Genomic DNA, 27,445 nt, shown 5'->3' with positions numbered 1-27,445 from the left:
GTAGAGATAGGCTGACCTGTGTGATGCAGGGTGGTGCGAGGTGTTATGTGTTGGGGTGGGTGTGGGGATATCCCGCCTCAATGGGATGGGCCAGAACAGTGGTTATTGACCAACAGACTCCCAGACTCCATATGGAGTTTCAGGAAGTGGGAGATGTGGGGGCCATCCAGTCCACGCTCCTTACCCCCTCACTTTTTTTTTTCTTTTTTTCTTTTTTTTTTTTTAAGAATAAAAGGAAGCAAGGGTAGTTGGAACGTGAGCCCCAGGCCTACTTTGTTCTGGGCGCAGTGTCCAACCTGCAGTGGGCTACTCTCCATCTGGTGTTATTTAGGACACGAAAGGGCTTGGAATTGAAGCCTCACATAGGAAGGTGTCAGGCCAGGCCACAACCTACCCTAAACACAGCCCCGTGTGGCACTGCCTCCCAGTACAGCTGAAGCTGGAGGAGGACATGTGCTGTCAAGGGGGAGAACGGATTTCCCCGGGGCCCTCCGGAGAGATCCTGCCCTTTTCCTCTCTGGAGCCAGCCTGCTGTGACTTAGGTTAGGCCAAACGCCCATTTCAAGAGCATGTTTTCCTGCCTTCTGGTGTGCACTGCAAATCTGTGAGGTCTACGTGAAGATGCGGCCCCTTTTCATCCCAAGGGGGAGGGGAGGGTGAGACTTGAGTAGCAGCCTTGCTCCTCTGAAGCTCCTGAGCCAGAAGATGGGGCTCAGAGCTGGGATGAGAGCTTCGGGATTCAGTCCCAGAGAAGAGAGGCTGCCACTGCCTGTGCCTTCTGAGGAGAGGCTGGAGATGCCGGAGGGGAGGTCACCCCAGCAACCCGAACATCCCCCCAAAAGAAGACAGTGCATCTTGCTCTTATAAGAGCTAGCTCAGCTGAAACCACTACCTGCCAAGAGAACAAAGGGGCCAGAAATGCTAGCACGGAATGGGGCTCGTGAAGCAGAGAAGGAACAGGGCGCTGGTGGTCTGGCTGCTGGGAACATGCCTGCCCTTTGCATTCGGGAGAGCTCAGAAGTAAAAGGGTCCTACAGGCTGCCAGCAGTAGCCCCTGGAGACACCCAGAGCAGCCTTCGGCTGTGGCCTTCTGATGCTGCCTGGCCGGACACAGTGGTCGGGACCCTCCTCTTGCCCCTTCAATGCCTTCCCGTGTCGCTTGAACCTTGAGAACAACTTCCCCTCATCCGGAACCCCTGTAGGATCGAAACTGCAACCTGAACCCAAACCCGGCAAAGTGTAAAAAAGTCTGTGAGCCTCTATCTGGTGCCGTATTTCCTACCAGCTGCTTGTCTTCGGGGAGCAGAGAGGCTGGCCCCTCACTGAGCGGCCTGTCCGTCTCTTTGTCCTTGTGCTGGGGATAGGACTGGGCCCTCAGATTTCCCACCACCGCGCCCTAGACCCAGCCAGCGCGGCAGATTCCACAGGGTCACCTGCCCCACCTTCAACAAGGCCTTGCAGGCCACGAGCGCTCTGGTTTCTTCCCTTTTCTGCTCAGAGGGGCCAAGAGAGACTTAGCCTTGCTGGCTCCCCGCTGCTGGGGGGGAAGAGGGGACGTGTGGGGGCTGAAGACCCTTCTCAGCACAAAACAGGCCCCTGGCTCCTGTCTGACTTCGACTAGACCCCAAGTCGTTCCTGGGGCTACAAGGCAGCTCCTACCAATCCTGACCCAGAGCCCGCTCTCAGATATCATCTGCTAGGTCTTCCTTTACCGCAGTGACAAATCACAACAAACTTAGGGCAGCACACAACACACACCTACTCACTTACAGTTCTGAATGTCAGAAGCCCCACGCAGGGGTCACTGGGTGAAAATCAAGGTGTCAGCTGGGCTGCATTTCTCCTGGAGGCTTTGGGGGAGAAGCTGTTTCCTTGACTTCCTACCTTCTAGGACCTGCCTGCATTCCTTGGCTTGTGGTCCTTACTCCATCTCCAGAGCCCACAGAGTTGCATGTCAGATTTTCTTCCACAGTCTTGTCTCCCTCCAACCACAGCTGGAAAGGGGCTCTGCTTTTAGGGACTCGTGTGATTGTGTTCCCTGTTCCAGGATAACCTCCCATCTCAGGGTCCTTAACTTAATCATATCTGCAGAGTGTCTTTTGCCGTAGAAGATAACATTTCCAGGTTCCGAGGATTAGGATGTGGACAGGTTTAGTGGGGCCATCATCTACCTAGCCCGTGCTCCCACGCTCATGAACGGCCTGCCTGACAGAGCTACTCCCTGGTTGAGCCTTTTGTTCCATCGCCTGGCACACTCCAGACCCTGCAGGTCCTCAGATACCTGGATGGCTGGCTGCCACACGTCCTTCGTGTCTCCACTCAAATGTCACCTGGTGAAACCCCACCCTCCCATTGTGCCGTGTACCCCCCTTTCCTGTTTTACTTTTTGCATTTATCACCGCATGGTAACATTTGTTGACATTTATTGTCTGTTCCTCCCACTGTCCCACCCCCTCGGTATCCCCTACAAGTGCTGGGGTGTTGACTGTTCCACTCATTACTCTAACCCCAGCGTCTAGAACAGTGGCTGGCATATGAGTAGTTCTTGGTGAATATTGATAGGAAGGAGGGAGGGAGGAAGGGAGGAAGGAAGGAGGAAGGGAAGAGGACCATTCTTTAAGGGCCTCTAAGGAGTCTGTGTGTGAAGCACCAGGTTCATTGTGTTCTCCATCCCCTAAAAACTGTAGTGGAAGCTGACTTAAGCTTTAGCAGGAGGTTGAGGATGGGAACAGGGAATAGTGTTCTGATGTCAGTCAGGAGTTTTGACTGAGGAAATCTTCGTATTCCTGCTTCCCAGGAAGTCTTTTCTGGGGGCACATGAACTAAGTACCTCACATTTATTTGGGATGGGCAGTGCCTTCCACATTCCTCTTATTATTGAAATCTTCAATAAACTGACCTGAATTACGTCAAAGCAAAATCCACTTTGCATCTGATGTATGAGAAAGGTCTGCCTGGCACCCCCGTGGGTCTACCAGCTCCCCCTGCTCCTCCTGCACTGGGGAGGGGGAGGGCAGGTGGCGCCAAGAGTCGGACCAAAACGGCCATCCCTTGTGATGGCCGTGTAGCGGTGGTTAGCCTCCCTGAATTGGAACTCAGTCAAAGCGATAGACAGGCACTTGCTACTGCCCTACTTCAGGAACACTTCGACCTACTTAGAAGTAAGCATTTCTGGAAGTAGATAAAACCTGGAAGGGTTTGTTTTTAGCAACTCCAGCATCAGTCATCTTTCGCTTTGATAAATAGCCTGTCTCCTCCTGAGCTCAGGCGGCTGCTCAGCACAGATCTCCAGGAACCTGCCCTCGCCGCCCGTAGCTCTCCCTCTTTGTCTTTCTGGGACGACAGCACTGGCTGCTCTGGGGAGACACCTCTGTCCTCAGTGAAATCACACTGATTTCATCGATATGGCCTAGACCTCCCCCTCCCTCCCTGGGGCCTGGTTCAGACCAGAGAGTGATTAGTGAGACTTCCTTCCTGAAAACAAAGAGGAAGACTGACAGGATATGTTGGGGCTTCACGTTCTTGAGTGTGAGTGAGGCGGCAGAAAGAGGCGGACAGGTGTCAGGTGGGCACGCACGGAACCCATTTACACATATGGGATGAGCTTAGGGATGCTTTCATCACTAGCGTCTGTGGCCCCCACAGGGCCAGCAATGGTGCAGTGGGAAAACCACACAACAGAGAAGAGATTACCATGCCTAATGCTGGCACTCATGCCTTTTTCTGTAGACATTACTATTAAAATGGAACATATTGCCTGGGAATAGTTACCCATGTGAACATTATGTAGTTCTGTAAGACATATTTGGAGTTCAGATTAAATACAGAAGTAATGCACACTTTGCACCTCCAATCTCTAATCTGAAGAGTTTCTGGTTACTGGTGGTGATTATCTCAGTTCCTCTTTTTCACATAAAGACAAAACCTCTACCTATGCCCCAGTCCTGGTCTGCCTTTAGTTCCCTTTTTCTGCCCAAAAAAAAAAAAAAAAAGAAAGAAAGAAAGAAAAGAAGGAAAAAGAAAAAAAAAATGAACCGCATTTTACCCAGAACTCACCCCATTCTTCTTTGTCTTTGTTCAGGGTACATGTCTTATTCAATTTCTATTTCCCATATAAATTTCCCAAATCCCCATATACAATTGAGCTAAGTGACTTGCAGATAGATGTTCAAAAACCCACCATATGTTGAATAAACATTCAGTAACCATCTTAGAGAATCACTCTGGTATCCACAGTCAGGAAGTTCAGAGGTCAGAAGTCCACATGGGGAAGATGAGGATTAAGGGACTTGCAATTAGCCCCTGGAGAGAAAAACAGGCAGAGGAAGAATAAATGAAGGGCCAATTGTCGGTTTGAGGAAGTGAAAACATCCCAGTGTGGATGTCTCTAAACTCCACCTCAACCATGCAGGAAGTTATCCCAGGGTGTAGGTGGCCATGAGCCCCAAGGTCAGTGGTTCTTAGCCCTGACTTGACACTGAAATCTCTTGCAAAGCTTTGAAAGTAACTGTAGATCTGAATCTGGATCAGATTCTGGGAGTGGGCACTAAAAGTCAGAGTCCTTGCTGGAGGAGAAAAAGGCAGGCACAGGACTGGCCAGGGGACAGGAGGAAAGCTGGGTCTGTCTCCACATTCACCAGGAGTCACGTCCACAGCCCTCACAGTGACTACGCAGGCTTGGTATGTAGAAGGTGTGTGCTCTACCTGATCTGAGGTGGGGCACTGTCTCTGGCTGGGCTCATGCTAAGAACTGTGTGGGGGTGATTTTGAGGAACTCTGTGCTTGCAAATCTGAAGAGAAGAAGCCTAAAGGACAACATTGGACATATGTCTGTCGGTGGATAGGGCGGATGTCTGAGGATCACCACCCTCCAGTGTTACTGAAGCCTGTGGCTGACATGGAGGAGAGGGCAGTGCTTTTAGTCCCTGGTCTCAGGCCCCGCATTATGGTGTATTTGTCTGGAGGCCCAGTAGGTCTGCAGGCTGAGACCAGCAGGAATTCTTTGGGGTTCACTGTGGCATAGAATGCAGACAAGACATGAAGTGGACATACAAGTGGATAGAAAGCCTAATGGACTTTGGAGGAGGCCCCACCTAGACAAACTCAGCCAAATAAGAATGAGGCTCAGCCATCTGTTCGGAAATTAAGAACACTCTAAAAATATATGCTGTAGGGGCACCTGGGTGGCTCGGTGGGTTAAGCCTCTGCCTTCAGCTCAGGTCCTGATCTCAGGGTTCTGGGATCAAGTCCCACATCAGGCTCTCTGCTAGGCAGGGAGCCTGCTTCCTCCTCTCTCTCTCTCTCTACTTGTGATCTCTCTCTCTGTCAAATAAATAAAATCTTTAAAAAAAAAAAAAAAAAGAATGAGGCTCAGCCATCTGTTCGGAAATTAAAAACACTCTAAAAATATATGCTGTAGGGGTGCCTGGGTGGCTCAGTGGGTTAAAGCCTCTGCCTTCGGCTCAGGTCATGATCCCAGGGTCCTGGGATCGAGCCCCGCATCAGGCTCTCTGCTCCGCAGGGAGCCTGCTTCCTCCTCTCTCTCTGCCTGCCTCTCTGCCTACTTGTGATCTCTGTCTGTCAAATAAATAAATAAAATCTTTAAAAAAAAAAAAATATATATATATATATATATATATATGCTGTAGCTCAGGGGTTCTTAGCCTGAACTTTGGGAATGCATGGGTAGGTGTTTGAAACCCTGAATTAGACATTCAATTGTCTTATGCAAAAAGGAGTTTATCTGGGTGTGCATAGTCCAAGGTACAGTAAGCGTTTGGGAAAAAATGTATCTAGTTATTCAGTTAACATCATCAGACCTCTCCCCCAACTTGTCTGTCCTTCAGTCTCTCTCAGTCTCTCATCTCTATCTCTGACTCTCTTATCTCTTTCCTCCATGTTGACTTTATTCTCAGGCAGCTTCTTCCTATGTGGTTATGGCCAGATGGTCTCCAGCTGCTTCAGGCTAACATTCCACCAACTTAGAAATCTCGTGGGAAGAGATTGCTGCCATCCCAGGACTTCTTGTTAAGCTCTCATGGTTTACGCTCCTTGGCTAAAATTGGGTCATGTGTTAAATTTGAATCAGTCCCTGTGACTGACTGGCTGAGCCCAGGTTCATGGACCCGTGCTTCGAGTGGAGGGTGGACAGGGAAGGATGTCAGATATACCCAAAAATGTGGTCTGAGAATGGAGGGCCGCTTCCTCAAAGAAAAACCAAGATGCTATTACAAAAAGAAGGGTCGTAGATTGCAAACACATGGGGAAAATTGTCTACATTAGTGGTTCTCAAAGTGTGACCCCTGTACCAACATCAGCATTCTGGGGTAACCTTAGGAATGCGAATTCTCATGCCCCACCCCAGTCCTACTGAATCAGAAACTCTGGGGATAGAGCCCAATCATCTGTGCTTTAACTCACCCTCTAGGTAATTCTGATACATACTCAAGTCTGAAAACCACTGCACTACTGGTTCCCAAACTATGCTACATGTTACAAACACCTGGGGAACTTTTAAAACTACTAAAGCAAAGATGCACCCAAAGTGAATTAATATGAATCTCCAGGAGATTGGGGGAGGAAGACCTAGGCATCACTTCTTAAACTTAGTTCCACCCTGGCATCACCTGTGGGGCCCTTAAGAACAACAACAACAAAAACAGCAATCAAAAAAAGCCCCTAATGCCTAGAATTGTTTTATCTTAATTCCCATAAAGTCAACATAGTGTTATATTAGTTTCAGGTGTGCAGTATAGCGATTCGACAGTTCTGTGCATTACCTAGTGCTCATGATGATTACTCTCTAATCCCCATCACCTATTTCACCCATCATCCCCCCCCATCTCCCATCTGGTAGAATGAAATCTCATGATACTTGTCTTTCTCTGACTAACTTATTTCACTTAGCATTATACTACCTAAATCCAGCTGGGTTGTTGCAAATGGCATAATATCATTCTTTTTTATGGTTGGCATATATATATATATATATATATATATATATATATATATATATATATAATCTCCACATCTTTATCCATTCATCTATCGATGGACACCTGGCTGCTTCCTTAATTTGGCCATTGATAATGCTGCAATAAACCTAGGAGGGTATATATCTTCTTGAATTAGTGTTTTTGTATTCTTTGGGTAGATACCAATTAGTGGAATTACTGGTTCATACCGTAATTCTGTTTCTAATTTTTTTAGGAAACTCCATATGGTTTTCCACAGTGGCTGCACCAGTTTGCATTCCCACTAACAGTGCACAAGAGTTCCTTTTTCTCCACATCCTCGACAACACCTGTTGTTCCTTGTGTTTTTGATTCTGGCCATTCCAACAGGTGTGAGATGGTATCTCATTGTAGTTTCGATTTGCATTTCCCTGATGCCGAGTGATGTTAAGCATCTTTTCAGTGTCTGCTGGCCATCTGGATGTCTTCTTTGGAGAAATGACCTCTCATGTCCTCTGCCCATTTTTTAATTGGATTATTTGTGGATTTTTTTTGGTATTGAGTTGTATTAAGTTCTTTATGCATTTTGGATACTAACACTTTATCAGCTATATCATTTGCAAATATCTTCTCCAATTTAGTAGGTTGTCTCTGTTTTGTTAACTGTTTCCTTTGCTGTGCAGAAGCTTTTTATTTTTATGTATTCCCAATATATATTTGCTTTGATTTCCTTTGTCTTAGGAGATGTATCTAGAAAAATGTAGCTACAGCCAATGACAAATTATTGCCTGTGTTCTTTTCTAGGATTTGCATGGTTCTAATGCAATGTCTAAATGTCTAAATGTCTTACATTTAGGTGTTTGAGTTTATTTTTTTTGTATGGTGTAAAAAAGTGATTCCATTTTATTCTTTCACATGTAGCTGTCCAATTTTCCCAGCACCATTTGTTGAAGAGACGTCTTTTTCTCATTGCATATTCTTGCCTATTTTGTTGAATATTAATTGACTATGTAATCATGGGTTTATTTTTGGGCTTCTATCCTGTTCCACTGATCTATGTATCTATATTTGTGCCAGTACCATATTGTTTTAATTACTACAAATTTGTGGTATATCTTGAAATCTGGGATTGTGATACCTCCAGCTTTGTTTTTTTGTTTTGTTTTGTTTTGTTTTTTTCAGGGTTGCTTTGGCTATTCATGGTCTTCTGTGGTCCCATAAAATTTTAGGATTATTTGTTCTAGTTCTGTGAAAAATGCTGCTGGTATTTTGATAGGAATTACATTAAATCTGTGGTTGCTTTGGATAATATGGACATTTTAACAATATTTTGTTCTCCCAATCCATGAGCATGGGTTATCTTTCCATTTGTGTCATCTTCCATTTCTTTAATCTTTGTTGTATAGCTTTCAGAGTATAGATCTTCACTTCCTTGCCTAAGTGGTATTTTATTATTTTGGGCACAATTGTAAGTAGACTATTTCCTTAATTCTCTTTCTGCTACTTCATTATTAGTATATAGAAATGCAACAGATTTCTGTATATTGCAACTTTACTAAATTCATTTATCAGTTCTAGTAGTTTTGGGGTGGAGTCTTTAGGGTTTCCTACATATAGTCATATAGTATCATGTCATTTGCAAGTAGTGAAAATTTTACTTCTTTATCCATTTGGATGCCTTTTATTTCTTTTTCTTGTCTGATTGCTGTGGCCAGGACTTCCAGTACCATATTGAATAAAAATGATGAGAGTGGACACCCATGTCTTGTTCCTGATTTTAGGGGAAAAGCTCTCTGTTTTTCTACCATTGAATATGGTACTAGCTGTGAGTTTTTCATACATGAATGCCTAGATTTTCTTTTAAAGCTTCTCTTATGATTCTATAAGTGTTCAATAACCATTGCCCTACCCTCCCCTTTAAATTGTCCTGAGGACATTACCATAAAACAGCTAGATGCAGATTAGAAGAATCAGACATCTATTTTCTGAAATCCTTCAACTCAAAACTTGGTCACATATCTGATGTTGATTCCCTTTTCTTTCACATTTATAGTGAGTCTGTCTTAGCAGCTAGCTCCACGAGGACTCGGATTGTTTTTATTCACCAATGTAGACCTAGTACCTAGAACAGAACCTGGCATATAGTAGGCATTCAAAAAGTATTTGCTGAGTTGTTGAATAAGTCTGCCATGGGTCAGTGTCCCATTGGTGTTCAGGATTTCCTTGTTGGGTTGTAGACATCACTGGTCTCATTCTGGAAGGCACATGAGGATGGCGATGGGACTCTGAGTTATTGGTGCCCAACACCTGAGTGAATCTCCAGGATGGCCAAAATGTGTTAACCACATCAACTTAAGATGGGTAGGTGGTCCTAATGTTTTATGCCTTTGAGAGTAGGGTGGATTCTCAAGTTATAAGGACCTGTGGACACATGTCTGATGGATTCTTTTCACAGAGACTGAGACTACTTTAGGGTCTACTCATACTGTAATCTCTGAAGGAAGGGCTGGGTCTTCCACAAACATCGAACTCAAGCCAGTTTCTGCAAGATGATGTCACCAGCCTCTTGGAAAGGATTATGACAGAAAAATTATCAGTGTTACCTAAACACAAAGGCCCAGAAGGAAGATTCAAGAGAAAAAATAAGTGGCTACCAAGCAATTTTGAAGCATTTTTCAATTCCTGTCAGAATGCCCCAAAAGTATCCAGAGAGGTGGATTAGGTGGCTGGACTAATATAGATTCTTGTATCATGGCCTCTATGCAGGGGATCACAGGCAAATAAAGCTCACTTTTAGAAGGGCTGAGGTCATAGCCAGTTTTCTGCCGTGGGCTGGCAAGGACAACCAAATGGCTTTTGTTTTTGGTGATAAGGAAGAGAGAACTGGAGACAGAGTTATGTGTTGGTTGCCGTAGGTCAGAACTGGAACCCAGGATAACTGTGATCCTGAATTCATTGAGGTTGACGAGCATAAGACTGACCACAGTCAGGATGATTGGCAAATCAGAAATCTGGAATGCAGGTTGCATGAGCAATTGGAACTTTTATTTCTCTGTTTTGCATGTGGAGCACCAGAGCACATTTCCTACTTAACATGAGATTTTTGTATAATCCTCACCAGGAGAGGCTATCAGGGAGATGGAAGTGTCAGAACTAGAAGTAAGATTTTGACCCTGAGTCCTATTGTTCCTATGGGGGGAAGCTTTTTAGAATTTCTCTTTAGACTCAAATCATCAAAGCCTCATCATGGTTCATTCATTCAGTTTCCTCCGTTATGGAAGAGGACCCTACATTTTAAGGGTTGGTTGTGAGTTTCCGTGTGTGTGCGTGCATAAATGAGTCAATGTATAGAAAGCAATTAGGAAATGGCCTGGCACAAATAAATGCTCAATACATGTTTGCTACTGTTATTCATTAAGTTGTGCTGCTTTTATTTCCTGAGCATCTGCTGCGTCCCAACTGTGTGGCAGATGCTGCAACACCCAGATCTAAACATGGTTCAAACTGAGAGAGGAAGGCCAAATCCTGCTAACTCCTAAAAGGCTTGGCCCCTGGCTGTCTTTCTTGTAGGTGGGAATTGGTTACCTGAGCGGTCAGTTTCTGGTTTTTTTAATCCTTCTCACAGACTTCCCTTTTTTTCTGCTTGATGGGCCTTCTCTACTTTATGAGTGTGGGATGGTTCCAGAAACCTAAATCTGGATACAAAAGAATGGGAGATATGACCTGTAAGTGATAAACATAGTGGTTCATAGGAGGATCCTGTGGGTGTGAGGCCGGTGGGCTTCCAGGTACGAGTGAGGGGTGTAAGTGTGCCCTTGAAATATGAAAAATATTTTTTAAAGATTTTTTATTTATTTATTTGACAGAGAGATCACAAGCAGGCAGAGAGGCAGGCAGGGAGAGAGAAGGAGAAGCAGGCTCCCCGCTGTGCAGAGACCCCGATGTGGGACTTGATCCCAGGACCCTGGGATCGTGACCTGAGCCAAAGGCAGAGGCTTTAACCCACTGAGCATCCTGAAAAATATTTTAAAAGAAAAGCTTAGGGATATAAGGAAAGGATTGATAGACCCCTGTGGGTGGGGAGATGGTAAATGGAAGTCTTCCTCCACCCTGAGTAATGTCTTTGGAGTTTCTCTGGCATTCACCCAAATGGAACTATTAAATGTCTAACAGGCGCTTACATGCATATGTCTTTTAAAATTCTATTAGCGGGGTGCCTGGGTGGCTCAGTGGGTTAAAACCTCTGCTTTCGGCTCAGGTCATGAACCAGGGTCCTGGGATCTAGCCCCACATCGGGCTCTTTGCTCAGCAGGGAGCCTGCTTCCCTCTCTCTCTCTCTCTCTCTCTGCCTGCCTCTCTGCCTACTTGTGATCTCTGTCAAATAAATTAATAAAATCTTTTAAAATAAATAAATAAATAAATAAAATAAAATTCTATTAGCAATCATGTTAACTTAACAATCCTTTCTCCTCCTTTATTTACTTTTTCAATGAGGAATTTGACGATCAAAAAAGCGAAGTGACTTTGCCTAAGGTCAGAGAGTTAGTAGGCAACAAAATAGCTTTGAATTTGGGGCTTGCGATTTCAAATCCGGAGTGCTTTGGCCTAACATCGTTATGGGCCGGGAGCCTATAAAAAAAAACTCAGGCGCGGGGCGCCTGGGTAGCTCAGTGGGTTAAAGCCTCTGCCTGCGGCTCAGGTCATGATCTCAGGGTCCTGGGATCTAGCCCCGCATCGGGCTCTTTGCTCAGCAGGGAGCCTGCTTCCCTCTCTCTCTCTCTCTCTCTGCCTGCCTCTCTGCCTACTTGTAATCTCTCTCTCTCAAATAAATAAATAAATAAATAAATAAATAAATAAATAAAATTTAAAAACCTCAGGCGCTATTATCATGATGAGCATTAAGTAGTAAAAGGAGGGCAAGAAAAGAGTTAAGTGAAGGTGTTTCAATGCAGAGGAAGCGGTCCACGTTCCGAGACTGGGGGGAAGGAGAAGGGGCATCTGTGAGAGAGGAAAAGCATTAGAGTCTTGAACCTTCTAAATCCTCTCCTCTCCCACCGCTTTGGCCTCCTCTGGTTGTATACGCTAAGCCAAAGCTGAGGACGGGAAACTGCGCGCAAGGAGGAGGCCCTAAGCACCTGTTGTGTGCGGTGGCTGTGGGTACCCCGGCCGGGACGCCCAGCGTCCATCCACAGCCCGGACAAAGTCCGCGCACAGCTGGACTTTGGAACTCCGCCCCTTGAGGCCCTCCCTCGCCGCCGGCACCCCGCCCCTCCTCCCCAAAGTGGCTCTGGCTCCCAGAAAGAGCGGCGGCCGCGCGGCGGGGACAGAGAGGGAACTGGCTCGCGGCCGCAGCGCTGAAGTTTCTTGCCCGCCGCGCTCCCACCCGCTGCCGGCGGCGCGGGCCATGCGGGAGCTCTGGGGCCAGGCGGCAGCATGAAGGGCGGCGACCGGGCTTACACCCGAGGTCCCTCTTTGGGGTGGCTTTTCGTGAAGTGCTGCTGTTGCCTCCGGTGCAGAGGTGAGTGGCTGTCGCCGTTCGCGCCTTCTTTTAGCAAAGCCCGGGACGACGGGGGAGGAGGGAGGAGTTGGGGAGGGGCGCGGCCGAGGGGGTTCGCTGGGCCCCGCGTTCGCGTCCTCGTCCCCAGCAGAAAGCGGGCTCGCTGGCGGGGAGCTTCTGACTTGGATGCGGAGCTGCAGTTTGGCATCTCAGTTACTTACTTGTCAGCGACTTTGGATGTCAGGACGCCAGCCTGGGGGGGGGGGGCAGGGGGGGCATTGTGCGGGGGAGCCTCGCCTCGGCCCCCCGCAGCTGTGCGTCCCTGTAGTGGCCCAGGCGCACTTCCCTGCTCTCATTTACATATGGATCTCAGCTGAGGGATTAACTAGTGACTCCTAGCTATAGGAATGTGTTTGACACTTGTCTCTACACTAGGAACTATTTTTGCCAAGTGACAATTTTCTTCGGGGACTGCAGCGGGCTTTTCACTTTTCTCCGCTGGGGCTTTCGCAGATTCGCTGGGTTTGCAGCTCTGGGACGGAGCTGGGTTCATTAATTAACCAAGAACTCTCTGTGTACCCAATTAGGGCTGTATTTAATTATTCTTCTAATTTTAATGTTGTTGAGGAGATGGCAGGAAGCAACTAATTTCCCCAAAATCAGCCTGCAAAACAAGATGGTGAGAAGGGTCACAGAGAGAAGGTTATCAATTGTGGAGCCTCTCCTGAAAAAGAAATGGGGCTTTTCCTAGGCACAGTGCCCATATGTTCCTAAAGCTGTTCCTGTCACTTTAACATTTCAGCTTAGAGGGTGGGGGAAGAGAGGTTTTGTTTCTATGTGATTAGAAGGGAGAATACAGCCCCTCGCTTGATATTCGCCCTTTTTAATTTTCACCTATTGGGGTGAAATTTCCCTCCACCCTCATTTACAATGCCCCCATCGCTGGCTTCATTCTCATTTAACAAAGTCCTGATAGAATTTCTCTCTGAGTTACTGATAAATAAACTTCATCCAAGGAACCCTTAATTGTCCTCGTCTATGCCACACACAGAGCAGAACCCTGACAAATTCTTTACCCTGAGCTGATAGAAGGCTACAACAACTAATTAAACCTGTAGGACATTTTCCCAGTTCCTAATGCCAGCATTAGCCTTTCGGTGTCTGCATTTAATTAGAACAGCCTGGAACTTCGTGGTAACCAGCTCTAAAAGCCAGAGTTCGGATGGAGAAGGAATCATAGAAGGCCTGGGACCCTCACCAGAATCTAAGCCTAGTTCAGAAACATTCAAAACCAAGGCTGGGAATTGAAGGAAGGGAACATTAAAAGAGAGAGAAGGCAGGAAATGGCCAAAGAGAATCACTGAGTGGGTGGGATTGCTCTGAGGGCTGAAGGGTTTCCAAGCAGGATTTCTTGGGAGCCCATTTCCTGTCAAAAGGCAGAATTCGGGGACTTGGGTAGTGCTTTTTCTAAAGCCCCTGCATCGGCCTGCTTGAATCCAGATGTGTGGCAGCCCCAATTTGCCTGCAGAGCAATTCTCCTGGGTTCTCTCAGTCCTTGGCTCTGATTATGGCCCCAGCTGCCCCTCCCGCTCCAGGCGCCCAGGAGGTGGGGGCTGGGGGAGCCAGCCTCCAGCATGCAGGACTGGGAAAGCAGTGGCTGCAGGCTCTGCGGCTTGCAGAGGGGGTGTGGGAGGAAAGAGGGTGTTGCAGGAGCCAGAGCCAGAGCAGGAGGAGACCAATGACCCTCAGCTGAAGATTGAAGGAAACAAGAGACCCAAGCAATGAAAGCTGCTTGAAAAGGAAAAGGAGAGTAACAGAGGTGGGTTCCTAGTCCTCTTCTACCACTTTCCTCCAGACTCCTTCCCAGACGTGAGATATGAAGATGGCAAGCTGGGGCTAAGATCTGAGGAAAATGGGGGGGGGGGGGGGAGCAGTGAGGTAGCCACCCTTTAAAGAACCCTGGGCCTCAGCTGGGCAGGGCGATCAGATCACGATTGTGTCTGAGGTATGCGGCACTATGCTGAGGCTCTTTAGGTCTGCTCTAACAGAAAAGAGAGATCCCAATGGAGACTAAAGTCATCTATTCTATTCGGAAGCTGACTGCAAAGATAGGTCTTGTACTGAGTTTGAGCACCTTGCCCAGAGCCCCAGAAACTTGCCTAGTTGCCTAGTTGCAACACGGAGAAGGGCTCAGAGAAGTCTGAGAGGTTGGCGGGCGTGGAGGGCAGCGCCGCCCGGGACTGTGGCCTCTCTTTTCAGTTGAACCAGTTCCTCTGGTTGTACAGACTTCATACAATTGAAAGGCAGCTTCCCCTTTTCAATAAGGGCAGCTGGCTGTTTGGCCTCTCTCTCTTCTCCCGAGAGAACTTGGCTGTCCTGCTCCAGGAGCTGCGCTCTGAAACCGGAGGGTCGGAACCCACTACTACAGTTCCCAAGTCTAGGGGCCTTCCCCCCGCTGGCTTCCGGTCACTCAGAATTCAAAGGGTAGAGGAATATCTAAGAAAAGACCTTCTGAAGTCTGAGGAAAAGAGGAAGTAGAATGTTCTGGCTATTTTTGACCAACCTAAAGCTAAGTGAGGCATCCTGGACTTTCTCTGGTGAACCCTAAGTGGTTGTAATTGTTAGCACACGGTTGAGAGTCAAGGTCTTAGTGATGGACCTGTGTGGTCTTTAAATATCATATTTGAGGAAAATGTGGGAGAAACTAGTTGAGCCTGTCTTTTGATTTGGAAAAGTGAGGAAAGCTACTATCTCATCGTCTCTCTTGGTTTTTGGTTCTAGTGAGTATGAGGATGGTAAAGGGGTTTGATGCAAGGTGATCTTTCTTCCCTCCCCTAAAATTGGTGCGGAAGGGCAGGAAAACCGAAAACCAGGGGTAAGATGAAAACAGAGATGAGGTGAAAAGGAAGACAGACAGCAAATACATTTATAACTGCCTTTTTGGAAGTGAAAAAGGGCCAAATGTGAGCTAATAGCATGTATATGTGTCTGAAGGCTGATTAATCATTGATGTCACACTTTGCGGGAAGTTTTGGGATTGCTCTGGCTACTTAGACTTTCCTTTAAGCTTGAAGAAGTGGGTCAGCTCTGGATTCTTCTTCAGTTATCTTAAATTTTTAAAAAGCACCTCGTTTCAGAGACGAAAAGGAATTGAAATCACCAGGATATTGCTAAGTTCTGTGCTGCAGACTGGAATTTGTGACTTCTAAGATCATGGAGCCCAGACATTTTTTCTGACCTTGCTAGGGTGAAAGCCAGTTTTAGAGCCTTTAATTTTCTAGTCCACTTGTAATTAACTTTGGGTGTGTGGACCAAAGAAAGTCCTTTCTTGGAAACCCTTATGCCCAGGGTTTATTTATATTTGTTTATTACTGTATCACCGTCCCTGCATCTCAAGTCCACGTGCCATTGTGTGCCCCCGTTTATGCTGCAAGTGCCCAGTTCAGGCATCTGAGTCTCTCAGAAAGAGAGGAAGGAGCGGTAACTGAACCGGACTGAATCAGCCAAGAGGGGAGGTGCCTGGATCACATTCCCATGTTTTTTTTCAACACAAGGGCAGTTGGGTTCCAGCCTGAGTCTGACATCATGGGGCTGTGGTAAGGGCCGTGGGGCTTCACGGGGCCTCCCAAGTCATCGTCAGCTGTAAGCTCTCTTTTCCCCCTACCTTTTCCCAGAATGACTATGCAGGGACCTCATGACTTGATGTGAATGTCTCTTCTTTGGCCTATAAATGGAGATAGCTTATTTTATAGACTGAATTTGATGTGTGAAAGCATGACATCAAGTTCCTTTAGAAAGGTGCTGGTAACCTCAAAGAGAAACCCTTGTGACATTCACTATTAGTGACTTAATTCACCACTCCACAGAAGCACAAAATTCCTTAGGGCCTTAATGCACATTCTCTTTTGTTTCTTCATCTCCTGGGACATGCCTGTACCACAAAGAAAGCGGAATCAACCATTTAGCATGTATGTTTTTCCAGTGTATCTCTTGGTTTTTCTGCCTCCTGGGGAGATACCCAGACATGGGGAGAATTACCACACACACCAACCACCCCTAACCCAAATCCTGTTTCCTTTCCCTGATGTGATTCTCTGACTAGGGAGTAGCAAGAAGGATGTCAGTTATTACCTGAATAACAGTACTGACTGCCAATTGTATGTCCCTTGTAGAAATAGGAGTGTTTGGGTTCAGTGGGATGAGGTGGAAACTGGCAACAGAACCCGAATAGCCCTCCTCTGCTACAGCTGTAGGTCCTGCAATCACCAAAAATGCTGTAGACATCACCCCTGTGGTTGCATGTGCTACAGGTTGGTTGGTCCTAATGTGGAATTAAAAAGGTAAAAATTCAGACTCTGTATCTGTATTTTTTATGCCAAGTGATTTTAAAGTTAAAAAATAAAAGTGAACATTGGGGATTCACTTCCAAGCCCCCTATTAGAGTCAATAACACCCCAGAGAGGTGTTATTGATATTCTCCTTCATGATAGTTCCCCTTGAGAATCTTGATGCTGGTCTGCTCTGCCCTGAAGGTATTCCTCATCTGTCGAGGTCCTGCTCCTCTTTCAATGAGTGAGTGCCTGCATGGCCTGCCCTCTTAGACTTTTCCTAAAGGAGAGCCCTAGAAAAAGCATGGATCTGAAACCCAAGGGAGGGTTTCTCAAATAGAAGGGGCTAAATCATAGAAAGTTAGAGATCACTTAACAGATCTTCTTTGATAGAGGAGGACACTGAGAGCCACTTAGTAGCAGGTCAGAACTAGAGCCCTTTTCCTGTGCTCTTCCCTCAGTGTCATTATTGTCTTCCTGGGCATGTGGTTTCTCCTACTATGGGCACAGATGAGGTAGAGCCAACCAAGAAGGGTAGAGGCAAACCCTAGACTGGAATTTAGGTGTTGACTGTGGATTATCTGCAGTTCTGGGGGATGACTGCATTGCCTGGAGCCATTTGGAACTTGACCTGCCTGGTCTGCTTTGAAGTCCTCTTCTGTCCCAAGACCACGGAAGGCAAAGACGGTCACATCTCTGTCTGTCCCAGAGCAGCCTGTGCACATGTTCTTAGTAAATATTTGTTCACATTTTCCCCTCGGGTTCAATTTAATTCAGAAGGTCTCTTTCCCCGCCTTTCTTATCCCTTTTCTTGAAATGTACCCTTTCAGGTGGAAATGAACCAATGAAATGCATTCCTATCATTTTATTTTTGAGCTGGCTTTTATGTAGCACGCAGTGTTTTAATTCAGCACAAATGTTTATGTGCTGACTGCCTGCCAGCCCAGCACTAGGCACTGGGGGATGGGAATCCTAATGGTGCTGACCCCATTTGGCTGTTGTGAAGATTAGTTAAGATAATGTATGTAAAGAGCTTGGCATAGCACAAAGCATATGAAGTCTTTTTAAAAAGGTCGCTACTAATGGTAATAGTAATTGTAGTACTAGATATAGACCCTATCCTCAGGGGACTCCTACCTAAATATTTGTGGGTCCTCTGGGTGGTAAAACCATAAATCTACATTCCTATGCCAATTTAATGGTCTCAGTTCAAGCCATTGTCAACTGCGCCTCAATTCTGTGGCATTGTAACTATGGGGGAAGAAAGTTTGTGATCTAGAAGTATGATAGGGATTGCCTCTTTATTTTTATTAAACCAATTTTAAAAAAAGAAACACATAACACTCCTAGTGTTACAATATCTGTGTTACATTAAAGAACATTCCAAAAAAGATACTGGCAAGAATCCTAAGCATCCCTGAGTTACTCTAATCTGGGGGAAAACACAAGGTCCAAGAATTGTAGCATAACTACACCAGCATTAAAGTTCAGATCCTGAGAATGTACCTTATATAAAACACACCACTTCTTCTCGGCTGCCCTTTGATTTTGGCTAATGATCTGATGATACACATTTTTCTCTTCACTTCAGCCAGCATTTATTGCATATTCATCATATGCAAACTTTGTTGCTCTTCTCCAGGCTGTTTTTGTCTAGATAAAAATCACCACCTGCTGCCCACAGCAGCCCCCCCAGGCTCTGAGGTTTGGCCATAAGCTTGGTACTTCTTGTAGATAGGGGACATGGGTAGCTTGGTTCCCCACTGGGTGTGTCCAGTGACTAAAGGAGGATATCTTTCCTAGTTGACAAGCAGCCTTTTGTGTTAAACCTCCTGGAAGGAGGGTAGCCCTGGTCACACCTGGGAGACAACAAGAAGGCTGCCAGGTTGGCTTCAGCCAGGCAAAAGAGCAAAGATCAGAGTTACAGAACAGGTTGTTCCACATTTTTCTCAATTTCCTGGTGACCACAGTGAGGAAACTGTCAAGTTGAAAGGAAGGGAAACCCCTTCTACTGCTAGATTGAAATAGTACCTCGTAAAACATTTCTGTTTCCAGGTATTTGCTTTCCTTGGGGGCAGGATTAGTTGTAAGTGTGTGTGTGTGTGTGTGTTCTCTTGTAGCACCTGGGTGTAGCAGGCTCTCAGGACTTTCCCAATTTCTGCCCTACCGCTTTTAGAACCACCATATTGCTCCCATGGAGAAAGGATAATATCACTCCCTGTTCAAAGGAGAACCAAGACCCACTGAATGGGCGCCTGAATGGCTCGATCAGTTAAGCATTCACCTCTTGATTTTGGCTCAGGTCATGATCTCAGGGTGGTAAGATCAAACCCCATATGGAGCCTAGTTTGGAGCATCTGTGCTCAGTGGGAAGTCTGAGTTCTCTCCCTCTGCCACTACCATGTCCCCACCTCCCCATGCACATGCAGGTGTGTGTGCGCTCTCTTAAATAAATCTTTTCAAAAAAATTTAAAAAGAATTGCAAACATTCCACTTCAGCACAAATTTTGGACCTGAGTCTCACACCTGTGCGGTACCTCTTTCTCTTCTCTACTTAGAGCAGAAATTCTTGAAGGAATTTGGTCACTGGGGAACATGCTAGAAATGCAGATTCTTGGCCCCATTGACTCAGACCCAGTAGTCTTGTTTTAACAAGCCCTCCAGGTGGCTTGGTTTTTGTTTGCTTGTTTGTTTGCTCTTTTTCTTTCCTCTCTCCAACTTTCCCGGACCTATCTACCCCACCCCAAGTACCCCAGCTTCAGCAAAAGCTTTCTATAACAGAAGACATCCTGCTTCCCTGGGGATTCTTGCTTTGAGAAGTGGAGGAGGCCCCTGCATGACTCACTTTCACTTGTCAGACAGGGGTAGGAGTTAGGAATCCCCGACATATTCTGTGAACTTTACAGCCCCCCAGGGTCCAGTAAGGGATGTTGCCGCATTCTTCTTCCTGTTTAAGACTCCTTTGCTTTTTATTTTGTTTTCCTCATTACTCTTAAAGCTAACTGTGCTTACTACAAAAAAAAAAAAAAAATCAAAAGTTAGGCAAACAAAAAGACCATAAAAGTGTAACTTTAATAGTGTAATCCTTTAATAACGTAAAAGTGTAACTTTAATAGCGTGACTTTAATAGCTTTAATAGAGTAATCCTTTAATAAAGTAATCCTTTAATAGTGTAACTTTAATAGCGTAAACTACCTCGAAACAACTACTTAACTACTTAATATGTCTTTTTCTATATGTTTACCCCCTTAATAAATGGGCTCATGTTTCATATATTACTTTATAACCTGATTTCATTTAATCTTTTGAACATCTTCCCAGGTAGAGGCATTTCCAGTGTGTGTGTGTGTGTGTGTGTGTGTTTTAGATTTTTTACTTAAAGACTTATTTTGGGGAAGGTGGAGAGGGGGACAGAAGGGGAGGGAGAGGGACAATCAGACTCAATGCTCAGTGACAAGCCTGACTTGGGGCTCCATCTCAGGACCCTGAGATCATGACCTAAACCAAAACCAAGAGTCGGACGCTCAACCAGCTGAGCCATCCAGGGGCTCCTCCAGTATATTTTTAATGGCTCCAAAGTATTTCACTGGTGACAAGACTTGAACTTGACAATTGTTAGAATTAATTTAATACAGTGGTTTAAAGTTTAGTGAAAAAGCATGAGGATGAGCCTTGGGTGAAGAAATAGCTCTTTCTAGAACCAGATTCTACAGCAGACTGATCCTTGTCCTGGGGTTTATGTATGTCCACTCCCTACCTCGCCCCTTTCCTTTCGTTAGGAGGTATGATTTACTGTACCAGGAAAGTGTGATTTATTCCTCAGGAGATCAGTGTGCATGGTGGTGAGGGCATATTTTTTCCCCACTCACACTTCTCTTCTTTTGTGGTATTAGGAATCATCTCACTCCTCAACTTCTGACTGATCATGCACTTGCTTTCACTGAGCCGACCTATGGATTTTTCTTTTATTTATTTGAGACATAACTTTGAAAATAGGGTATTTAAAAATTATTGTAACTGGAAAAGAGAGTCTTGATTATTTTTTTTCCTAGCAAAATCATATATAAACATTGGGAAAGCATTTAGAAATATAAACAAATGAAAATAAAATTTCATTACCTAGCGATAGCCATAGTAACATTTTGAATAATCCTCTTAACCTTTTTTTCCATGTATGTGGTTTTTTTTGTTCAGAAATATAACATAGTAATATTATAAACTTTCTTCTTGTTATATATTGAACAACTTCTATGATATTTTTCTGTATGCCTTCAGTGAAATGCTGGAGCCAGCTCTGCTCAGGTTGGGATTATTAAATATTCAGAGTTTTGTTTTGTTTTGTTTTTTAATTTTATCCATTTATTTGACAGAGAGAGAGATCACATAGGTGGAGGGGCAGGCAGAGAGAGAGAGAGAGAGGAGGAAGCAGGCTTCCCGCTAAGCAGAGAGCCCGATGCGGGGCTCCATCCCAGGACCCTGGGATCATGACCTAAGCTGAAGGCAGAGGCTTTAACCCACTGAGACCCCCAGGTGCCCCTATTAAATATTCAGAGGTTTGAGAGAGGATTGTTAAATCATTGGTAGCTTTAGATCAACCAGATATCACAAATCAAGGTTTTTTGCTTTATTCTAGGAGCTGGTTTATCAGCATACCACCAGATGCACAATTTAATCATGCATAAATATGTTTTTTTTTTCAATGTTCATTCTATTTTTAGTTGTTTCTAATTTTGGCTATTACAAGCAATACTTATAATGTTGCTTATAGTCTTAGAGTTAATTCTTGGCACAACTATCATTACTTCCTTCGGATAAATCCCTAGAAATGGAGTTCCTGAATTAAAGAGCATCCAGAATTTCACAACTTACTTGTTGCCAGTTAAACCCCCTGTTTCACACCCTTTGAAAGGAAGAGTGTACTGTTCTTTGTCTTAAGAGGATTTATGAGAAACATCCTCTGAGACCAAGGAATTTAATGTCTCTCCTGTTGTTTGCTTCTGTTTACATTTTCTGAATTAACTTAATTCTTTTTATATAAGGGAACACCCTGGCTGAGAGCCTTTGATTCATAGGCTATATACTGATATGCAAGTTGTAACAAATATATTTTATGTTTGTGCTGGATTGAGAGGCCATATATCATGATGATTAAGAGCTTGGACCCTGGAGCCAAAATGAGTTTGAATCCCAGCTCTGCTACTTTATCTGTGTGACCTTGTACAAGTTATATAAATCCTTTGTTCATGTTCCTCATCTGAAAAATGGAGATGATCAAGGAATCTAGTCTTGGGATTTCTACGAGGCTTAGAGGGTTTGACATAGGTAAACCACTTAGAACTGGCACGTGGTAAGTTCTACGTAACTGTTGGATTATTGTTACATTACCGAGTATGTAGAAGTCTGCATGGAACTGTACCAACTGTCAACTGTCACATTCAAATGATTTCATTAGCTCCTTCATCATATGGGAAACTGAGCTGAGCATTTCTTGTATCAGCCTCTAAATATTTGAATACCATGTGGCAGGTACTGGACTAGCAACAGTAGAGAATTTAAAATGTTTTCACCCCCTCGAGGATCTTGCCATCCAACTTGGGAGCTGCTCCACAAATATGAAACAGTAAATAATAACAAAAAAAAAAGAGGGAGGGAGGAATAGTTGCTGAGGCCAATAAAAGGAAAGATACTTCAGGGTCCTACCTGACAGCTGACTTAAGTAATTATGCAAAATCTGGTGGGAGCACAGTGGCCTGGGGTGGTCTGGGAGGACTTCTCAGGAGATACAAGGTTCTGTCTGGGCCCTAAAGGGTAAGAAGGGGTTTTTAAAGGACTGAGTATAGGGGGCGCCTGGGTGGCTCAGTGGGTTAAAGCCTCTGCCTTCAGCTCAGGTCATGATCCCAGAGTCCTGGGATCAAGCCCCGCATTGGGCTCTCTGCTCAGCAGGGAGCCTGCTTCCCCCACCTCTCTCTGCCTACTTGTGATCTCTGTCAAATAAATAAATAAAAATCTTTAAAAAAAAATAATAAAGGATTGAGTATATAGGGAGAGCAGAGCACCCTGGACCGGCTGGGGACCACAGAGGAAAACAGGTCAGACGTGCCTTCTAAAGCTGTGCTGTCTAATTCAGTAGCCGTTAGCCATATGTGGCTATTGAGAACTTGACATGAGGCTAGTCCAAGTTGAGATATGCTGAAGGCACAAATTACATACCAGATTTCAAAGATTTAGTACAAAAAAAAACATTGTATGGGAATCTCATAATTTGGATATTGATACTATGTTGAAATGATAGTATTTTGGAGATATTGGATTAAATACAATAGGTTAAAATTAATTGCACCTGTTTATTTTCACTTTTCAAGAGAACTAGAAAATTTTTAATTATATAAAAATTATATAAAATTATATTATATAAAAAATAAAATTAGGTATGTAGCTCACATTTATGGTTTGCACTGCATCTCTGTTGAATGGAGCTATCCGAGGGCCTATAGTACATGATACACTGATGTGCCAGAGTAGAAACTTTCCATCCCTTCCAATGGCCGATGCTAGGCCCTCCTCTCAGCCATCTCCATAATTCCAGGAGGAGGCAGTCCCTCTGATGGGGAACCAGATACCCACGGGCCTTCCCAACTGAAACTTTCAAGGGAGGCAGTTACATATTTTCATTTCTGAGTGACATAGTTTGTGAGGAAACAGACAAGGGTTTCAGTTGCAAGTTGTCCCCCAGAGCTCAGACAAGCCAGCTTTTAGGGAAGATCCTGAATTCGGGAAGAGCCTAAAAACAGTACTGAGCAGGAAGAGAGTGACAACGTGCTCCCATCTCCCAACCCCCCTAACCCCTCCACCAGCCGACTTCTGGTCAGCCCTCCTCCTTTATGTGACAGAGGTAGTGTTGCCGCTGGCAGGCGCCCAGAGTCTGAGGGGGAAGATGGGTAGCTCGGCAGACCAGGGTGGGATGGAGATGCAGGAGATGTGAGTAGGTGGGTGTGTGGAGCCCCAGGCTGAACTCCTTTATCCTTTAATGGAAAGCTGTGTGAGTGTTCTATTGTATCATTCCAAGCAGCATCTGTGATCCTAATGTTTGTCCTCATGGGGCATCACCAGGTGCCTGGCCGAGCACAGTGCTGTCTGTCATTTCCCTCTTTGTCTAGAGACCACTGTATACATAGCTTGTCTTGATTATATATCATCGAACACTGGAATTTTACAGCATCTCAGATCATAACGATCTCAGTTTTATCGACAAGAAGAACACTTTGAAAAAGAGAAGCAACTTACCTCAGGTATGAACTGGTAGTTTATAAAATGGTACCATTCTGCTGGTACTTTTGTAGAAGAGGTGGTGAGATGTAGACTAGTCCTGCCCTTTTGTTTTGGGGGGACGCAGAGGGTAGAAGCACTAGATCCGATCTGAGAGGAGACCCAGCTCCTTGGAAGGAATCTAAGGGTTGAGGCGCCCTGTGAATCAGAAATCACTCTTAGGTTCCTGGAACTGTGTCCTAGCCACCAGCTCTAGCTTTTCTCCTGTAGAAATCTGCCCCACAGTGTCCGCTTACATCTGGTGTTTCTAAATGTCTGGAGGGATTCTGGGGAACTTTACTGCTCTGAGATTGCAGCTGGATTCCCAGAACCTGGAACTGGCTCTAATGAAATCAGGGTCTGCCCTGTGGGCCTGAAGTCTCTAAATGGAACTAGTCAATACAGGAGACCTTCTTGAGACATCTCAAGGGGCCTTCCTATGACCTTCCAAGCAAAATGGAAGGTCAGGTTAATCTGAAGCCAGGTCTGGATAGCCAATGTGCTCTTATCTAATCAGGTTGCCACAAAACCTCCTGGGGAACCCAGGATGTCTGTGGCTGCCGCAGTATTCCAGAGGCGTTAGCCAAGGTCTCCTGGACTGGTCATTTCTGACTCCTCCAAGACTGGGGAATAGTCAGAAATCATAGCCAGTGAACACAGTGGACAAGGCCCTGCCCTCATGAACTGCAATATAGAGGGGGCGAGAGAGAGCGCATCCCTTGTTCCAGCTGTTCTCTGAGCATGTATGAGAGTATCTGTTGGTGGGAGTGGAATTTAGATTGGGACAATAGGAACCCTGTCTGAGGAGCTAACATAGGTGCCAAAAGTCTTGTTACTACCATGCTTCTGGTCCCCACATGGGTTTTATTTCATCTGGACCCAGTTTAAAGAGCCTTTCCAAAAGGTTTTGCTAAATATTATGGGAGAACACAAGGGAAGGAGAATAAAAAAAGATACGGCCAGACAGTTTTCTAGAGTTCGTGTTTTTGGTACCTTGCGTGAAGCTGGCTTCCTTCAAGGGCTCGGGTGCCATTCTTTGGTCCCCAGACACCAGAGGAACCCGTACTGTGTCCATAAAGGATCATTGGTGAGGCCGTCCCTTCCTAATTCATGAACTGGAGAGCTCTCTTCTTATGACCGGAGCCCCTCCCTTCCTACATATTTTGACCCTGGAATCCAGGGAAAGGGGCCAGATTCATTCACTGTTCCATACCTTGCGCTTTCCCAGCTGGCTTAGTTTCTGCTCAGAGGCATTGCCACCACTCTCAGCAGCCTCCACAGGGTTACGCCACTGATCATGCATGCTGGCAGTTCTCCACTGAGGCTAAGTAACCCTCTCTTGGCAATGTTGGAGACGACTCTACAACATGTGGGACACTGTACTCAAGGGACTCTGAGATCTTTTCAAATTCCCATTTCACAAAGGGATTTTTAAAAATATCTGTTAACTTGGATTCTGTATGAAAGAAGGGGAAGACCTCAATAACTTTCCAAGGGTTTTTTCTGCCTTTCTAATTTTTAGGTCCCTTTCTTTGTGTGTGCGCTATGGTCAGGAAATTCTACCCCCTTCTCAATTTACCTTACATCCTAGCCACCAAATAGTGCTTCCATCTTAGAGTGGCAGCAGCCAACTCTACGAGAGTGTCTACGAATCTCTTCAAATAGCCAGTTTCCCAGCCCGTTCCCAGTGAGGTGGTCAGGTCTAAGTTCAACCATGACCTTCTGCCAGCATACACAAGCTAGGGCTGCGAGAGCAAAATCGGAGCTGGACTGTTCTCAGGGCTGTGTGTGTGTGTGTGTGTGTGTGTATGTAGGAGTTTAAAGAGAAGGTGAACAGAGCTTCCCAAAAGGCAGATCAGCCCTGGGGGAAGAGAAGATGTTCAGGGCAGGGAGATGTATGTTCATCCCTGGTGACTATTAGAGTTTATGCTAGCTTGGCCGGCTCCCGGGGAGAAGGTCAGCCAAATTCTCCACCCTCTCGGTTTCCTCCCACTATAAAGTATCCGTGACGTAACTCACCTGGGTTTGTAATTACTGTGGCTTCCTTCCAAGCATTCTACCACAATTAATGTGCTCGCTCTTGTCTCTTCTCCCACAATTACTAATCCCAGCTTCACGAGATATGATCTGCACTTCGTGTTGTACCGGTTTCAACTCTTGTTTACCTGTCTGGCTTGAGTCTTTTTCTGCATCAATGGATACATGTCTCAAACATAGGACAGGGGCAGTATCTGTAATTCTGGGGGTGGAATGCCTTTGCACATTTTTTATGCCAAAAATGTGTAAGTGCAGAGCAAAATTTAGCTCATCATAATTTAGTCACACATCTAATTTGTATTTATAGTCATGATTAGCGTTCTGTACCATAAAATTCATACACATATATGTGACATATATATACATATACATGCGACGTCATATATATATACATACATATATATATATAAGGCATTTTTAAAGATATTCTTTATTTATTTGAGAGAGAGCAAGAGTGAGAAAACACAAGCGGGCGTTGGGAGAAGTAGCAGAGGGAGAGGGAGAAGCAGGTTGTAGCCCAATGTGGGGGCCCCATCCCAGGGGCCTGACCTGACATTAACCGGCGAGCCACCCAGTTACCCCAATATGGCATTTTTAGAATGGCATCAGCTTAGGACTCAAATAGGATTTTTTTTAAAGTAGTCTCCACACCCAGTGTTGGGTTTGAACTCATGACCCTGAGATCAAGAGTCATGTGCTCTACCAACTGAACAGGCAGGAGCCCCTTCAATAGGACAATTTTTATTTTTCTGTTTGATTGCTAACAACAGTTTGGAAGTAATGTAGAAGCAGGTTTGGAGAGGCTGCCTTGAATGTATGTCTTTACAGAATGCCTTGGCTTGCAACTGAGAGAAGAGCTTACAGAGCTTCTGGAAGAAGAGTTACAGAGTTTCTGGAGCTGGGGCTCTAGCAATCTTTGAACATGCCCATCATGACAGGGACTTGACTATGGAGGGAGCACGGGCCAGTTGGGGCTCTTGTGCTCATCTGTCATTTGCTGTGAGTAAACTAGAGGAGTTGTGCAGGCAAGTTGCTCTTTAGCTCTGGTCTCTGAGGGAAGGGCACGGATCAGGGAGGGTCCGACTGGGTCTGTCCTGGCATTAGCACTTACTAAGTGCATTGTGTTAGTCTAGTTACTGAACTTTTTTATGCCAATTTCTTCATCTCCATCCTTGGGAAAATACAGGTATCTGTCCCTAGGGTATCCGTGAGGATTCAAATAAAAAAGGTGTGGACTGGTGTGACACCTAGTATAGCTCCTGGCTCCCTGGCACGTAGAATGCACTCTGTAAATGCTAAATTTATGGACAATAATATTCTTTCTC

General features: G+C 45.3%; 1 protein-coding gene across 26 annotated transcripts in view; it reads left to right on the top strand.

The window, feature by feature from the left end:
• KALRN (kalirin RhoGEF kinase) overlaps positions 1-27,445 on the top strand; it is a 675,882-nt gene that overhangs the window by 542,113 nt on the left and 106,324 nt on the right. For 3 of the 26 annotated variants that reach the window (XM_047735150.1, XM_047735119.1, XM_047735140.1), the window contains exon 1: positions 12,229-12,471. The exons of 19 other annotated variants lie outside the window; for them this stretch is intronic. In XM_047735150.1, coding sequence (XP_047591106.1) covers positions 12,387-12,471 — 85 coding nt within the window. In that variant the 5' untranslated portion in view covers positions 12,229-12,386. Of the gene's footprint in view, positions 1-12,223; positions 12,472-27,445 lie in introns of those variants that run through there. 4 more of the 26 variants (XM_047735136.1, XM_047735129.1, XM_047735114.1 and 1 more) reach the window with 3 other exon arrangements.

This window comes from Lutra lutra, chromosome 1, assembly GCF_902655055.1.
Source record: "Lutra lutra chromosome 1, mLutLut1.2, whole genome shotgun sequence".
In the NCBI taxonomy this organism is placed as follows: domain Eukaryota; kingdom Metazoa; phylum Chordata; class Mammalia; order Carnivora; family Mustelidae; genus Lutra; species Lutra lutra.
The sequence above is the reverse complement of the archived record's forward strand: the minus strand, read 5'-3'. Positions and strand labels throughout refer to the sequence as shown.